General features: G+C 46.5%; 1 protein-coding gene across 1 annotated transcript; it reads right to left on the bottom strand.

Annotated features, from left to right (window-relative positions):
• Positions 1-3,030: 3,030 nt before the first annotated feature.
• MGST1 (microsomal glutathione S-transferase 1) lies at positions 3,031-14,831 on the bottom strand. The gene is made up of 4 exons (XM_083573235.1): positions 14,624-14,831; positions 8,076-8,224; positions 7,432-7,526; positions 3,031-6,134 (listed from the first exon to the last, which is right to left on the bottom strand). Exons 2-4 carry the CDS (start codon positions 8,199-8,201, stop codon positions 5,885-5,887), a joined length of 471 nt encoding a protein of 156 aa, XP_083429361.1. The 5' UTR covers positions 8,202-8,224; positions 14,624-14,831; the 3' UTR covers positions 3,031-5,884.
• Between the last annotated feature and the right edge of the window lie 2,364 nt (positions 14,832-17,195).

The following is a 17,195-nucleotide window of genomic DNA, read 5'->3' as shown; positions in this document are numbered from 1 at the left end:
CGTGCGGTGTCCAAATGAGAAACATGACTTGAAAAGGGGCTGCATCATTAGCTATTCCATCACCGGACTGTGCAATGGAGTCTCAGTTGTTTACTCCAGTGGTTCTTAAACTAAGGCCCAGGGCAGTGGGAGCTGGCGTCTATGTGGACTGACAGGGCAGAAGGCAGGGAACCCAAACAGTAGGTGAAGCTAGAGCTGGCAGGCCATGCTCCTCACTGGACTGGTTGTAAGTAAGAAGAGCAGAAAGAGATTGGTGGGACTGTGTCCCATGCACCCAAATGGACCAGTCTTCACTGATGGAGGGACTGCATGTTACCTTCGGTGCACCTCCAGTGTGGTGTAGTGGTTAAGAGCGGTAGGCTCGTAATCTGGGGAACCAGGTTCGCGTCTCCGCTCCTCCACATGCAGCTGCTGGGTGACCTTGGGCTAGTCACACTTCTCTGAAGTCTCTCAGCCTCACTCACCTCACAAAGTGTTTGTTGTGGGGGAGGAAGGGAAAAGGAGATTGTTAGCCGCTTTGAGACTCCTTGGGATAGTGATAAAGCGGGATATCAAATCCAAACTCTTCTTCTCTCCCCATCAGCTGGTTCCTAAAGTTGCAAGGAAAGCAGCAGCGGAAATTCCTGAAGAATCTGGTGTCCCTTTAGGTCCAGCCACACTATAATCATATACAGTGGTACCTAGGGTTACATAAGCTTCAGGGTACAGACTCCGCTAACCCAGAAATATTACCTCAGGTTAAGAAATTTGCTTCAGGATGAGAACAGAAATTGTGCTCTGGCAGCGCGGTGGCAGTGGGAGGCCCCAATAGCTAAAGTGGTGCTTCAGGTTAAGAACAGTTTCAGGTTAAGAACAGACCTCCAGAACGAATTAAGTTCTTAACCCGAGGTACCACTGTATATCACTTTTATGGCAGGTTAGAGTGTTCCCTGGATTTCTCAGCAACTCTGCATTCCCAAGACAATCACTAGCAACGTCCCCTGATGTGGAAAGACTACAGAGAAGAGATGGGAGTTGGTGTCTGAGACCATCTGGAGAACCACGGGTTCTCCATCCCTGCCATAAGGGCTGGGACTATGCCTGGGTGACACGTTCAATTCCCAGATTCACATTCCAGCCTTGTGTCTCCTGACTTTAGACTTCTGACCTCCTGGCTCTCGGTCAGCTGCTTAAGAAGCTTGTCCAAAAGAAATCCGGTTTAACTATGCCCTGTATGAAGTACTTCCTTGTCCTCATTCGTCGCACATTCAGCTTCACGGAGTGCCCTAGCTTCTTGTACTGTGAAAGGAGGAGAAAAACTTCTCTCGATCAGGAAAAACCAACACCTCTTTTGCTGTGCACAAAACAAGTTTGGAAGGCATGCCTCCCCTCCCCGAAGGAAAATAAAAGCCAAAGAGGGACATCTAGTGGTGGTTTCAAATCATTTGTCTGAACAAAAAGCAGCATTTTAGCCGGCCTGGGTGGGGGTGCCTCACTTCCTTCCACGTCTATGAATAATAAAATACAATAACATGCAATATTTGAACACGGTGATAATGAAAGCTAACAATGACAAATTAATGAGTCAACTTAACACCACATGTGGAGCGGGGGTGGGGTGGGGGGGAAGGATTTGTGGCTGCTATTTGGACTCATATTATGGCTATTTCTGTAGCCGTGCTCAGTAGACAAATGATTTAGAATAGATTAAGCAAAATTTGAGGTACTGTATGAAAACCAGACAGGAGGTCCAACAAACTCACTATTTCCCATTTATTTGTTTAGTATTACCTCCAAGGAGCCCAAGGCAATGTACATGGCGCTCTTTATTTTATCCTGACAACAACAGCTCTGTGAGGAAGGTTAGAGTGAGAGGCCTGAGCTCACCCAGAGAGCTTCACGGCTAATCAAGATTTGAACCATCTCTCTCAGGTCCCAGTCTGTCTGATATTATATGTGTGTGTGTGTGTGTGTGTGTGTGTGTGTGTCTGTGTCTGTGTCTGTGTGGGTGTATGGTGTAAAAAAAAAAGGTGAAAGGTGGTGTAAAAAAAAAAGTTGAAGACTACTGAATCATTCGCTGCAACTGTATCTGTCCAAGGGGAATACACGGCCTGCTGTTTCTGTTTCTTGGCCTCCCCAGGTCTGAGATGATTCCACGAGAGGGTTGTGTAACTCAGGTAAGTTCCCCCTTCTGATCTTGCAATCTGCAGACCAGTGTCCCTGTCCCAAGAAGAGTCTGAAAACAAATGACCCTATTCTGGAAAGATCCCCTTCTTCCCTACAGACCTCCCCAAGTGTTAGGGTCAACCACCTCCCTCAGAAGTTCAGGGTAATAAGAGGGCATTCTCAGTGGCAACCCCCAAGTTGTGAAACTCCCTTCCACAGAGGTACATCTGTGTACCTCTCACCTTCTTCACCACTCAGCTTGGGCAAATGCTGAAGACATGCCTCTTCACCTTGACTTCCAATGCTTGAGATGTGTGCTTTCAGGGCCCACCCTATCCCTGTGACTGTACTCTGTTTGAACCGTTTTTTATTCCAAATTTTAAATTGTTTCAACCCACCCTGGGACCTACTGGTGAAGGTTAATAAATTTACCATGTATATGACTATGTTTTTTTCCTTTAAAATAACGTCAAAAATGTGGGGGCGTCTTATACACGGAGGCTATCTCCCTTCATTTTCTTAAATCGGAGTCCCCCAAAATAGTGGGCGTCTTATACATGGGGGCATCTTATAGACGGAAAAATACGGTATTTATTAATAACAATTCTGAAGTTCAGTAGGCTTGCCCTTGTATGCTTCGTCAATGAGCAGCTACCTGTGCAACTGGAAGAATACGGTGTAACATTTATGTGCAATAGTGTCTGGAATAGCTGTTGGACACACATCAAGTCTGGTCAGCAATCGGATTTGCATAATGAAGGGTCTCATAATACCAGCTCTATTTTTATAGGCAAAGAAATTGCTTCAAAGTCTTTATGGCTGAAACTCTGGTAGAAGACACTCAAAACATTCTTTTCTCTTAAGGGATACGGTAGGCTAAGAAAATTCTGCTCCCTGTGTTTATTTCAGCGCTTGGTTACAAACACCTATTTGCATCAAAGTCTCCTTTACAACAAGGCTTGGCGTTGCTTTGCAATATCTTATTATTAAGGTAAATAATCTTCAAAGAACTCCCTGATTTGAATCTCTTATTCTTTGTGACATCCTATTTGCTGACTGCAGTTGGAGAAGTCGAGGGAACGAAAATAGCCCCCCAAATGCAAAGACTTCCCCCCTTTTTTGCTGTTGTCTTTATTATTTATGCTTCAAAAAGATACATCCCAAAATAGCATCTGTAGAAAATTACCATACATACATGCCGTCAATAGAGTTGTTACACATTAACAAATCCTAAAGCTTGTACAAGTCATTCCAATCATTCTGAGGTTGAGACAGTGTGCGAAAGAGAAAGGAGGAGAAAGATTATCTGCGGGCATAAAAAAAGTTGTTCACAATACCCGGAATCAGCTACCATATACTATAACAAAAAAAACCCCACCCTATAGAATGCAGCAACCTTGCAGCTTATATTATGTTGACAACATTGCCCAGAATGCTGACTGGTGTTCAAGGAATGATGACTGGAGTCAAACCTCTCCAAATGGGCAGCTGAACGGGCAAATTCTTTTTACCAATTTATAACCACTAGGACAACCTTTTGTGATGACCTCAAGGCATAGACGGAGCTTACAAAATGGGTTTGATGTGCATTCATCAGCTTGGGCATAATGCGCTCGACAAATATGGGCTTGAGCTCTGCTAGATGGTTGTAGCGAAGGAGTGATGTGGAGCATGGGGTGGAGGGCATGTGTTGTATCCATCGGGAACCCCGTTTGCCCACTAAGATCCGCAAGCAAAGAACATAAGAAGAACCTGCTGGATCAGGCCAATGGCCCATTCAGGGCAGCATCCTGTTCTCATAGAAGCCAACCAAATGCTTGTGGGAAACCTGTAAGCAGGATCTGAACACAAGAGCCTTTCCCCTGTGGTTTCCAGCAACTGGTATCCAGATCAATTGTTGCTTCCAAATCTCAAGACCTGTTACTGTGTATAACAAGTGCCGAATTGTTTCTCCTCTGTTGCTACATCTAATTTTACATATCATACTTCACATTTGTACATTTGTTGCAGAGGCACTGCATTTAAGGCTCATCCACAGTCCTACTTGACCTGCTGCTTCCCCCCAGGAGAAACTCTGTTTACTGCTGAACCGGAGCAAATATCAATAGGTTTGCAGTGGTAAACAGTGGGTTTTCCCGGGGAAAGAAGCAGGGCAAACAAAAAACCTCTCGCAACCATGCCAAGAAAGTATGGGACAAGCAGAAGTGTGGACAACTGAAAACATAAAATGATTTGCAAGTAGGAAAACATGAATATTCTGTCAATATTTTGTAGCAGACCTGAGCAGGGCCTTCATCCTATCATGGTGAGCTGTCCTACGATTCATGGAGGACTTACAGTGTGGCCGTTGGCTCCTGGTAGTGCCTATATCTTCCCCTCTTCACCATGCCTGGTGTCCTCTAAATGCTTTGAGCAACAGCTCCCATCACCCTTGACCATTGGCTACACTTGCTGATGGGAGATGTAGTTCAAAACGTACACTGAATTAATTTCTGGGGAATCTGGAGCTGGAGGAACAAGACCACCACAAAAGTATGCCCATGACTGGGACAACTCAACTGTGTGAACAAACTTAAATATGGCCTTGCTGGACCAGACCAAGTATCCATCCATCCCGTTTCTGTTCCAACATTGGCCAACCAAAGTCATCTAGACATTCAGAAGCAGGACATAACAATGCAAGCTATTCTTACTTTCGGTTCCTAGCTTCTGATATTCCAAAGTAAATGCAGGTTTTTACATTTACATGTGAGCTCACCTACCTTATGACCCCATACACATAAAAATTGGTGAACTAAAGCAATGATCGTACAGCTGACGAGGCAATGGTCTGAACTTTGTTAGAGAGGGGTGTGTGGTTCAGTGGTAGAGTACCTGCCTGCATGCAGAAAGTCTTGGGTTCAATCCCTGGCATCTCCAACTAGCTAGAATAGACTCCTGCAAGACCTTGGACAGCCACTGCTAGATAATGTACATGGGGGACCACATCGCCTAATATGAACTGACCCAAGCCCTGAGATCATCATCTTTGACCCTTCTCAGTGTGCCTCCTCCATAAGAGGCCCAGATGGGGGCAAACAAGAAAGGGCCTTTTCTGCAGTGGCTCCCCATTAGTGGAATGCTCTCCCCAGGGAGCCTCGCCTGGTGTCTTCATTACATGGGCACCAGGCGAAAACGTTCCTCTAATATTCTACAGCCTTTTAAATGTGTAGGGTTTCAGGCAAAGATATTTCCCCATTAACTGTTTTCTGCTTTTATCCTTTGTACTGGATATGCCAGGGATTGAACATCAGACCTTCTCCATGTAAACCAGGAGAGCAAGCACATTTACCTGAAAGACTTATGAATCTTCCCCTGTAATGTGCATCTGCAGGAAAGTGTATGGTTTTGTTCTCACATTAACTGAGCAAGGGGGAGGAGGGGATAACCTCCTGTCCTCCAGTAGACTCAAACTCCCATGAGTCCCCGCCAGGACAGGATAGTGGTCACGGATGATGGGAATTGTGGTCCAACAATGTCAGGTGGATCACAAGTTCCCCAACCCTGCCCTAGAATATGCCCTGGGATGCTCTGTCATGCATTGGGGAGTTCTGTAGCAGGCAGTCTGCGGTGGCTGGCCGGGGGGGGGGGGGGGGAGGTTGTCCCTAGGGAGAAGGTGTGGAAAAGATGCCCCAAAGGCAAAAATCTGAAAACTACCGTAGAATGGCCATTATGGTGGTAACGAGGGCAGGCTTCTTTTCTACAACAGATTCAGGCCGTTCCACAGAAGCTGGAATATCATTGAAAAGGTCACAAACACACCGACCCCAAAACCCAGACCCCTGCAGGGCTGCGGAAGGGGCACCAGGTAGGCAATGGTGTGGAAGAGGCGAGCCGCAGTAAATAGTCTGTAGTGAATCAAGGCTGTGGTTTCAGAAACGCCCGTGAAAGAATAGAAGAATGCAATGAAGAGGTATGGAATGATGTTCTCAAGGTCGTTGAGATGGAGTCTGGGGAAAGAAGGAAAGTATGAGTCAGCGTCAAAGGAGCTCTTCTGGCTGTTTGCTGCCAATCAAAGCAACTCCGTAGATGATGTATAGCCAACATAGCACTGTCCAGATGTTTCTGATCCACAACAGTCATCATCCCTGATCACTGGTCAGGCTGCCTTCAGCTGATGGAAGCTGTAGCTCAACAACATCTGGAGGGCAGCATGTTGGGTACCTCAACATAAACCAATCACCAAATGCACCCACTGTGATGGCCTGGGAGTCTGATTCAGAGGCTGAAACAGAAGGCCAGGAGAGGCGGGTCACCTGTGGGCCGGGACCGCCCCTGGCCTCAGAGAAGATAAAGGCCAGTCAGCCTGGTCCCAGGTTGTGGGAGCAAACTGTGCTGGTCCCGGGGGGGGGGGGAGGTACCATCAGGCATGGTCAGAGTCCGGTCCTGGGTCACGGGTCTAGAGACAGTCCACACAGGGCGAAGCGGGATCCGAAGCAAGAAGCCGGGCGGGGGCGGGAACTCCGGAAGAACAGGACTGGGTCTGGCAGAAGCAGGTTTCCAGCGACGTTGCTCCCGCAACTTGGGACCGGGCTGACTGGCCTTTATCTTCTCTGAGGCCAGGGGCGGTCCCGGCCCACAGGTGACCCGCCTCTCCTGGCCTTAAGGCGGGCACTCCTCCTGAGAGAACCCAGTTCCCTCCGCCTCTCTGCCCTGAGCCTCTGCAGCTCAGGAGAGGCTGAAGGGTTACTGGACCCAGGGGGAGGCTCACCTTCCCCTGACAGGGCTGGGAGAGGCACACCGATAGGCAATGGGTCCTCAATCACCTCCGGAGCCAGAGTGGATCCATCTGGTGTCTGCTCCTGAGGACCCGGCACAGGTGCAGGTGCTTCCGATTCAAGGCCCTGCCCCAGCTCAGCCGGCCCTGGACGCGGGGACTCCTGTGCAGGCTGGGATTCCTCTGGTTCAGCCTCTGAATCAGACTCCCAGGCCATCACACCCATTTTTTGAGTGCAAGGATTTGCAGTAGAACTTTGCCGCTCCCCTTTCTGCATCTTCCCAAAATCTGCTTTGGGAAAGCCCCAGAATAGATTTAAGGGGTACACAGGGGGAGGTTCTGTGGAGCAAGTGTAAATCCCTGCACTGATGGATACAGAATACCCACAACAGATACAATGCACGCTACATCTTCTACATATGTAAATTGTTACTTCATGCAACTTTTTCCTTCTTCTGAAGAGCAGGATAGAAAGCTTTCAAGTAAAACCAATAAAATACTCTTGTTTTCATAAAAGTCCCCTCAGCTACCTTCGCACGCGCTCCACATACGGATCAGTCCTGAGAGCCTTTTTCCCAGCCTCTCCTTTACCCAATGCAGCCGCATCTTCAGGGTTGGCGAATGCCTGTTCAAGGGCATGAGGAATAAATGCATTATTGTTGTTGTTAGGTCCCGCAACATTTAAAACAACTTACAACCACAAAAATAGGGTGATCTCTGAGCTGCGCCCCCCTGCTCCAAAAAGAGGGGTCTGAGAAGCACCCCCTGGCCAGCCCCAAAGGCACCATTTGCCTGAGGAGCTTGTACCCAGGGCTGCTGCAACAAATAGCTGTGCAAGCCTTTGGGAGGCAGAGACGCAAGAGGGCATCATAAGAGGGAAGGAAGGAAGGAAAAAGGGACAGAGGTCAGTTTTGCCCGCAGCCCCCCTGACTATCATTCAAGGCATCCCAGGGTTGAAAAACCACTGCTTTAAATGTATGGTGTGAATGAACCATAAATAAAGATCTTGAGAGCTCTGTGTGCAGAATATCAGCCGGTTTCCAAGAAACAGTTCTGGATCCTGTCCCTCTGCAGAGAGCAAGAGACCATCTTCCTCTCCGATCACATTAGTGGGTTTCTGCCTTTTGAAAAACACCATTGGGCTTTCCATTTCCAAACACATATATTTTCTCACCTGCTTCTTCAATCTTAAGTATCCTGTTAGAGGGCTCAACAGCATCATTTTTATGATGATAATGACTGCATAAAAAGTGTAGGCTTTCACCACGTCCAAGTCTACTATTTCATTAAGTTTAGTCATTTTGGCCCGTATCCTCTGGAGACCTGGGATGGAAATTTAGAGCGAGAATGTTATTTAACATTACATTCATGGTGTGACATCAGCATTCCTGACATGTGAAACGAAGCACGAGGGAACAAGTATGGAGTGGGTGTCAACAGAGTAGGGCTTGCAGGCAAAATCTAGGGCCTCACTCAGCAGAATAGGAACAAGCAGGAAGCCATTGAATCATTGGTCCAGCTAGCTCAATACTCTCCACACTGGCAGCAAATCTCCAGGGCGTCAGGCAGGAGTCCTTTTCCAGCCCTACCTAGAGACAGATGGTACCTGGGACATTCTACATGCAGAGGAGATGCTCTACCGCTGAACTACAGCCCTTCTACTTTTACGGAATAAGGAGCATGTCCAAACTAAGCAGGACTGCAGTTTGCAGTAAGTGAAGTCATTTTATCTTGTTAAAATAATTTATATACCACAATTTATCAGGCGATCGGCACTGAATGCTCTGCCTCATGAGACCAGGGCCCTGCAGGATCTGATTTCTTTCCGCAGGGCCTGTAAGACAGAGTTGTCCCGCCTGGCCTTTGGTTTGGAATCAACTTGATCCCCTCCCCCTCTTTCCTTTTTCTTTTCTCCTTCTGTGATGGAACTCCTATTTGGGGACTTCCCTGGCGTTTTTCTGGCCCACGTAGAACCAGTCTGGATAGTTGGCCTTGGTGAAGATTTGACGTTTTCATCCCCAAAAAAGTTTTTGATTTGAGTTTCTACTGAAATGAGGCTGCATTTTAATGTTGTATTTTAGTCTTGTTTTTAAGTTGTATTTTAATCAATTGTTTTTATTCCTGGTGTTAGCCGCCCTGAGCCCGGTCTTGGCTGGGGAGAGCAGGATATAAATAAAAATTATTATTACTATTACTATTATTATTATTAAGTGTGTTTTTGTCACATGGGAGTGGACTGTGACACCGATCACTCCCTGGTGGTGAGCAAGATACATCTCCAGGCAAAGAGGGTCCATAGCCCAAAGCAGAAAGTGTGGTCTCCAATCAGCTACAGCTGGGTGGTATCTGGTTTTCAGCATCGTGATATATCAGCAGCTAAACACCATGATATGCTGATGTAGCACAGTGTCTGGAATGTTTCTCGGTTGCTACTGCTTCCTCACCTTAGGGGAGGAAGAAGCAGCCCAGATACATTGCTCAGCGCTACAGTAAGCAAGCCCCGATACCTCTCCAGCTGTCATGCAAGCTGGAAGGGGCACTGAGGCGTAGTGGAACTGCTCAGCTGGGGGGTGGGAAGCCACCAGCCCCTCACCTCAGCAAGCCCCGTACTGCTCCAGTTCGAGCAAGCTGGAGGAGCAGGGAGCTTCCTCAAAGGCGCAGGCATGCAGGCAGACGGGGCCCAAGAAAGTGCATGCCCAGAACCTTCTTAGGTTCCGTCTACCTGCCTGCCTCCACCCTTGCTGTCTGAAGGCAATTTGAGCTGGCGCAATGTATTGCCAGCTCAAATAGTCTGAAACTGGTATTACAATCTGAACACCAGACAATTTATCAATATATTGCCCAGCTCTAAAATCTACACTGCCAGAAGAGTCATAGAATTGTAGTGTTGAAAGGTTCATCTTGTCCAACCCTCTGCAATGCAGGAATATGCAGCTGCTCCATATTGGGGATTGAACCTGCAACCTTAGCATCATCAGCACCACACTCTAACCAAGAGTCATACCTCAGCCGTGTCAATACTTCTCTCATTCCATTGAACAAGCTCTACTGAACTGCCCCAGAGCTAGTGTCAAAGCAAGGTGGAACTACACCAAAGAGGCAACCTACAACACAGCTATTGTTAGGATTTTTATCTATCCAAGCTGTTCCAGCGAGTGGTACTATTGTACTATGTTTTGTATACATTATGTGAGTGTCTGAGAGAACGTAAGACAGGAAGTCTGAGTACTTTTGGAAGTTAGTTTCACTTCTGTATGTGATGCAGTTCTGTACTGGTGTTCAAAGAGCACAGATGTACTGATGGAGTCTCTGTATTATAAGACTGTAAATAAAGTGGTTTAGAACTACTGATTGAGTCTTTCTTCTGCTATGATAAGCCAGAAGACTAGCGTGCTCTTCTGAGGAGAGAGGGGTCGCTTATTACCGGTCTCTCTAGACTGAGGGAGATGGGAGATTTACGGCCATAGAGGACTACCGGAGAGACACCCCGAAGACTTGGGAAGTTGGCGGCCTTCTTGGGCATGTTTCTAACAGCTATGTCCTTCTTCAGCAGCAGATCCTTGGCTGGTTTGAGGCTGGCATAAAGGACACGGAAGCTGTACGCAGGCTCCCTCAGCCAATAAAGCGAGATGAGCAGCACAACCCCAGAGTCGGCCATGACTGGACTAATGGTCAGGGGTCCCTTTACCTTTACCTAAAGGACATGGAGCCTGCTATTGTCACATAGCGCAAGGCTCTTGTGAGCTACAAGTGTGCACTCTGTGAAAAGACACTTGCTACACTGAGAAAGGCGAGGAGCAATGCCCAGTGGATTGCCAGACAATGTGCCAATGACTACTGCCTAAAGCTGTGTCTATAGCATCCAACTCGTTGCTGACAGTGGCAATACTCGCAGAACAGTTGCAAAAGCCTTTGGACCAACAGTCAGGAAAACTGTGCCACTGAAAACCTTTTCTGGAGAGATCATCACAGAAAACAACAAGCAGATGAAGTAATGGGCAGAGCACTATGAAGAACTGCAGATGCTGCAACCTCCCAAAAGTTTGACTTCAGTTTGACTTCACCCCAAAAGACGCACTCCTCCACTGTCTCCAGCGACAGGTGGATGCCAATAATGTAATCTTAAAAGCAGCGCTGGTGGCATTGTGGTCTAAACTACTGAGCCTTCGGCTAGCCGATCAAAAGGTCGGTGGTTCGAATCCCCATGACGGGGTGAGCTCCTGTTGCTTGGTCCTTGCTCCTGCCAACCTAGCAGTTTGAAAGCACGCCAAAAGTGCAAGTAGATAAATAGGTACCGCTCCGACGGGAAGGTAAACGGCATTTCCATGTGCTGCTCTGGTTTCGGTGTTCCATTGCGCCAGAAGTGGCTTAGTCATGCTGGCAAACCTGACCCAGAAAAACTGTCTGTGGACAAATGCTGGCTCCCTCGGTCTGTAAAGCGAGATGAGCACCACAACCCCAGAGTCGTTCGCAACTGGACTTAACTGCCAGGGGTCCTTTACCTTTAAAGGTAAAGGGACCCCTGATCATTAGGTCCAGTCATGACCGACTCTGGGGTTATGACGCTCATCTCGCTTGATTGGCCAAGGGAGCCGGCATACAGCTTCTGGGTCATGTGGCCAGCATGACTAAGCTGCTTCTGGCGAACCAGAGCAGCACATGGAAATGCCATTTACCTTCCCGCCGGACCTTTACCTTTACCTTAAAAGCAACGCAGCAGTGACTCTCATAAAGGGACCCTGCATTTCTGGATTTGCCACTACACTACTCCTTGAAGGAGTTTGTTCAGTCCCTGGCGGGGTCTGATGTTTCCCATCCCTGAAATAAACATTCCAATACACAATATACTCTCACGTTTAGACTTCCCTGCTCCTCCTCCTCTCCCCTTTCTGTAAGGTGGGAAATGGATGTTTGGAAGGGAGGGAAGAGTGCAGGCAGGAACAAACTGCTTGGAGCTCTGGTAATCAAAACCCAACTTAGATTGATCCTTGAGGGAGAACTTAAAACAACAGGTTTTACCACATTGCAACAGCAAAGCAGAAGAAGAATGAACTTTGAGGAGACCAACAGAGCCACTGGCGTGGGCGTGGGGAGTAACCTTTGTGTTGCAGGTTTTTGGCAGGAATGCTTTGGAGAGATCACACCTCCTGGAATAACGTTGCACCAGCAACAAGATAAGAGGTCAAAGTCTGTGCCCAAGATTGCAATGACTATGCTATATGCTAGTGTGCATTGCAAAACAGTGAGAAACCAGGGCAGTTTGCCACTGCATCCCCACATGCTGTATTTGCCTGCATAGGAATATGCTTCTGTGCAGTTACTTGCATAGCACATCCTTGCAAATGCACCTGTTCATTCACTAATGGCCACAGTGGCCGAGGCAGCCTTTCAGACTAGCAAAAAACTTTTTTATCTGCCAGCTTCTCCAAGCAACTGCAGGGGAGTTGCACTGGCAGCAGTTCCAGAAGAAGTGAGGCACGGGGGAGGATAGGCCAAATAATTTGCATTTAGTTGGGCTTGATTGAAGTGTGCTTATAAAAATAAGTGCAATTCACTCAATCCTACTCGCATCAAAAAGTGGAGAGATTTCTCCTTCTCCCCCCCTCCCCCCTCCTGCAAATATATCTGAAATAGACACAAAAAAGATTAACTGCATTTGCTGTTCAAAGCAATTCGTTTTGAAAGAAAGTAATGAGTCCTTAAGCACTTCATAAGTCAATCATTTGCTACTATGCAGAGATGTGGATTATTATATTTTAATAACCAATGGCAGGCATCTTGAATATATCCACTTTTTTTAAATAAAAAACAACACCCACTACCTGGTCTACGGACATTTCAAGTGGGAGAACCTGTCTTATCTTATCAGTGCCAAGAGGGAAAGTTTAGTAAAGGAACTTGAAGAACCAGAAACATTTGGCAGTTGATAAAATTAGCTCCTCTGTTTCCAATATACATATGTGAGTGTCATCACTTAGGTAGCTAGGGATGGCTGGGGCCCATAGAGGCTGGTAGGGTGAAAGACAGGGAGGCTGACAGTAGGGGGAGCCAGAGCCACCGACAGGCAGAGCCAACTGATTCTAGAACTCTATTCCAAGTTTTACAGGCATTAAGGAACAGGAATCCGACAGCCCCTGGACTGGCTGAAAGTAAGAAATTATCAAAGATGTATAAGGTGGATAATAAATGCTGGAAATGCAGGGTTAGTGAGGGTTCCTTCTACCATATGTGGTGGGAGTGTGGAATAGTGAAGCAGTTCTGGGAAAAAATTTATATAGAATTAAAGAAGATCTTAAAATATACGTTCTCAAAGAAAGCAGAACTTTTCTTATTAGGCATGTTAGGCCATGAGATAAAGAAAAAAGATTGTAAACTAGTGTACTATGCAGTTACAGCAGCAAGAGTAATGCTTGCTCAGATGTGGAAAAGACAGGAAATACCAACGGTAGAGGAGTGGAGATCTAAACTACTAGATTACATGGAAATGGATAGACTTGCAGGTAAAGTAAGATACATAAGAGACCAGGATGCTGAGATTTTTGGTAGGGGTGAGGAGGATGAAAAGCAGGGCGAGAGCAGGGTACAATATCCTGGAGGAGTACATGTCCATCTTGCTGGAACATTGAGGAGGTGTACACCAAGCTGCAACATTATGTTGCAGTTCCCCCTTGCAGATAGAAAATCAGAGCAGAAAATAAATAAACGCCTGCAGATGCTGAAGAAATTACCTGCTTGAATCTTTGCTTTCTAGAACCCCACAGGGAAACACAGAGGAGCAGCGGCTCCTCTTGTTCAAGAAGGCTAATTTTCATTGGTGGAAAACCTGTGTCAGTGAGGCAAGAGGAAGTTCACATGACTAAAGGCTCCTCCACCCAAGAATTAAAAACTCGCCTGCACTAGCAAGCCACATTCTCCCTGCTGATTTTCTATGTGCAGGGATTATATATATATCTGTATCACGGAGCATTCAGTCATGTGACTTGCAGTCTGGCATTTTCCCTCTCACATAGTGGTTTGCCTTCTCAGTAAAACCAGGGCCTGTGTTCCTCTAGCTTCAGGTAAATCCCATACTTAAAATAATAAATCTATAATAATAATAACACTCTTCAAAAACTGGGAAGTTAAGATGGGCAACTGCATTAACTAAATAAATTAGGAAAGCCCAGAAATAAATTGTGCAACTGGAGACCTAGAAATGCTTTAGTGGCTACACTAGCACCTATTCGCATGCTCTCTCGCTCGCCAACCTCTCCCCTGCTTCTTGGTCTAGCAAACCATAAGGTGATATTTTCCTCGAGAGAGTGAGCATGCTAAGTTTGGCAATGTAGAAAATGTAGGAGGTGAAGCCAATGAGATGATTTTAGATTTCATTCCAAGATCCCAAAAGGGCCTGAACATTTCCAGTATGTATTGCACCTGCCCTGTGAAATGCTACAGACATCAGCTCAGGAGAAGGCCACAGTGAGTTCTGTGGGACTTACTCCTAGGCAAGCGTATGTCTGTCTCTCTACCCGTCTATCTATCCGGTTGCAACTTCAGTCTCCCCACCTCCAACTTCCCACACTGGTCTGTGAAGCAGAAAGCCTTTATCAGAAGTTGCACAAGCAAAACACAGAAAGCGAAAGCCCAGCCACGCACACTGTGCTCTTTTGTTGTTGTTGTTCCTGCAAAAAGCTTTTACTGCAAGGGAAAACGCTCTGCAAAGCGTTAAAGCCAACGCACCTTTGTCTTTTTCCGGATCCACACAACACCACCGTTTTGGGGAAGCAAGACTCTCCTGCTGCTGTTTTAATCTCTCTCCAACAGACACAGCCTTTTCTGCCCACTTCACTCTCCTCCCTCAACCCTCCCCTAATGGAGTCTCCCAGCTTCTCCTGCTCTGCAGATTGCCTCACACACCCTCCAGCCCCAACAAGCTCCTTCCCTGGCCCTCCCACTTGGCTGTTGTACAGCTTTTTGTAACTCACACGCACAGTCCCTTGCAATGTGCTCATTAGCCTTTGCTCTGCTTTTCCCTCCCTCCCTACTGCCCAAGGCCTTGTGCTTCGATTGCACTCCCCCCACCGCCACAGTCCTTGAACCGAAATGTGGTGAAACTAACCAGAATGCAGAAATGCTCTTCGGCTGCCTTTGAATGTGTGCAGAGGGCCTGCGTACACACCATACATTCAAAGCACATGGTGAAGAATCCTAGGATGTGGAGTTTGTCAAGGATCCTGGAAGAGTACCTCTGCATAGGGTAAACTACGGTTCCCAGGATTCTTTCAGAGAAGCCATGTACTTTGTGCGTCACATTCCTGCTTAAACAGGGCATCTTAGAGGAAAGAGGAAAATAACACAGGCAGCAATCATTTTTAGGCACATGCAATTGATGGGCAGAAAATTTGAGGTCTCTTGTCTTCTAGGCAGGGAAATGAAGATCTCCCAGGTGAGATGTTGGGGAAAGAAAGGAAAGCTCTCCCAGGTGAGAGCTGAGACGATAAATCACTTTCTGTGCATGACAAGTGTTGTTGTTGTTGTTTAGTCGTTTAGTCGTGTCCGACTCTTCGTGACCCCATGGACCAGAGCACGCCAGGCACTCCTGTCTTCCACTGCCTCCCACAGTTTGGTCAAACTCATGCTGGTAGCTTCGAGAACACTATCCAACCATCTCGTCCTCTGTCGTCCCCTTCTCCTTGTGCCCTCAATCTTTCCCAACATCAGGGTCTTTTCCAGGGTGTCTTCTCTTCTCATGAGGTAGCCAAAGTATTGGAGCCTCGGCTTCAGGATTTGTCCTTCTAGTGAGCACTCAGGGCTGATTTCCTTCAGAATGGAGAGGTTTGATCTTCTTGCAGTCCCCGGGACTCTCAAGAGTCTCCTCCAGCACCATAATTAAAAGCATCAATTCTTCAGCAATCAGCCTTCTTTATGGTCCAGCTCTCACTTCCATACATCACTGCTGGGAAAACCATAGCTTTAACTATACGGACCTTTGTTGGCAAGCTGATGTCTCTGCTTTTTAAGATGCTGTCTAGATTTGTCATTGCTTTTCTCCCAAGAAGCAGGCGTCTTTTAATTTCATGACTGCTGTCACCATCTGCAGTGATCATGGAGCCCAAAAAAGTAAAATCTCTCACTGCCTCCATTTCTTCCCCTTTGCAGGAAGTACCCCTGAGAGAGGACTCTGTGTTTCTTTTCTCTTTCTCCATTTTTGTTTTTATTTAGATTAGTTTCTTATTGCATTATAGAAAAGCTTTAATAGAATGTTACGGCGGGGGGGGGGGTGGAAAGAAAAACAGCCATTGTATTTTTTTGGGCATTTGGTTTGTCTGTCTGTTTTGTAGTGGAGGACGAATGTTTGGCTAGCAAATTTCCTGCATAGCCAAAGGGGGCAACCCCACACAGGGCTAACTCACAAAAACAGTGGGCAAGTTAGGAGGGTGGGTTAAACACAATGGTATATCATGGCAAGAGTCTTGCTAGCACAAGGATGGAAGAATGAGGAAATCCCAACAGAAGAACAGTGGCAAGAAAAATTGATGAGCTATGCAGAACTGGCTAAATTGACATACAAACTGCGGGTCAAGGACAACTGTGACTTTAAGGAAGAATAGGAACTTTTTACTAATTATCTAAAAAGACAACAAAATGAACTGGACTCCTTGGCAGGTTTTGAATAAACATACACAAATTTATTGGTTGAGAACATGATAGATAGACAATGCAAGGATATGTATAATTTTATAACATGCAGAGAATAATATGTGCAGAGAAATCAGAAAAAGGAGCTGAGGGAAGTCCCTGGTGGGGGTGGAGGGAGTGGAAGGGGGTGGGGGAAAAGGAGGGAAATAATGTTTGTGATTATATGATTTGATAATTTGTTATGTTGAAATTGCTTAATAAAAATATTTATATATAAAAAAACAGGATGGTCTATCACATTTTATTTATTTTTTGCATTTATACCCCGCCTTTTCTTCCAACAAGCTCAAAGTGCTCTATATAGTTCTCCCCCTGCTCATTTAATTCCCACAACAACCCTTTGAGGTTCATTTGGCTGAGAGGCACTGACAGACCCCGTGAGCCTCAAGGCCAAGTGAGGATTTGAACCCTGCTCTCCCACATCTGACACTCTAACCGCCACACCACGCTGGCAGCGTGTCACACAAATGTGACACAAAAAAAGGTTCTCGCAATGTCTGTTTCTGCATCAAATGCCAGATTCTGTACTTTCTGAGCTCATACATGAAATTTACATTCAAATGCCCAGACTTTTCCAAAGGGCGGTTGAAGAATTTCCACCTTACGTTTCCTT

Source organism: Podarcis filfolensis (assembly GCF_964270895.1).
Source record: "Podarcis filfolensis genome assembly, chromosome: 10".
NCBI classification, from domain to species: domain Eukaryota; kingdom Metazoa; phylum Chordata; class Lepidosauria; order Squamata; family Lacertidae; genus Podarcis; species Podarcis filfolensis.
Note: the sequence above shows the minus strand (reverse complement) of the source record. Positions and strands in the feature narration are given on the sequence as shown.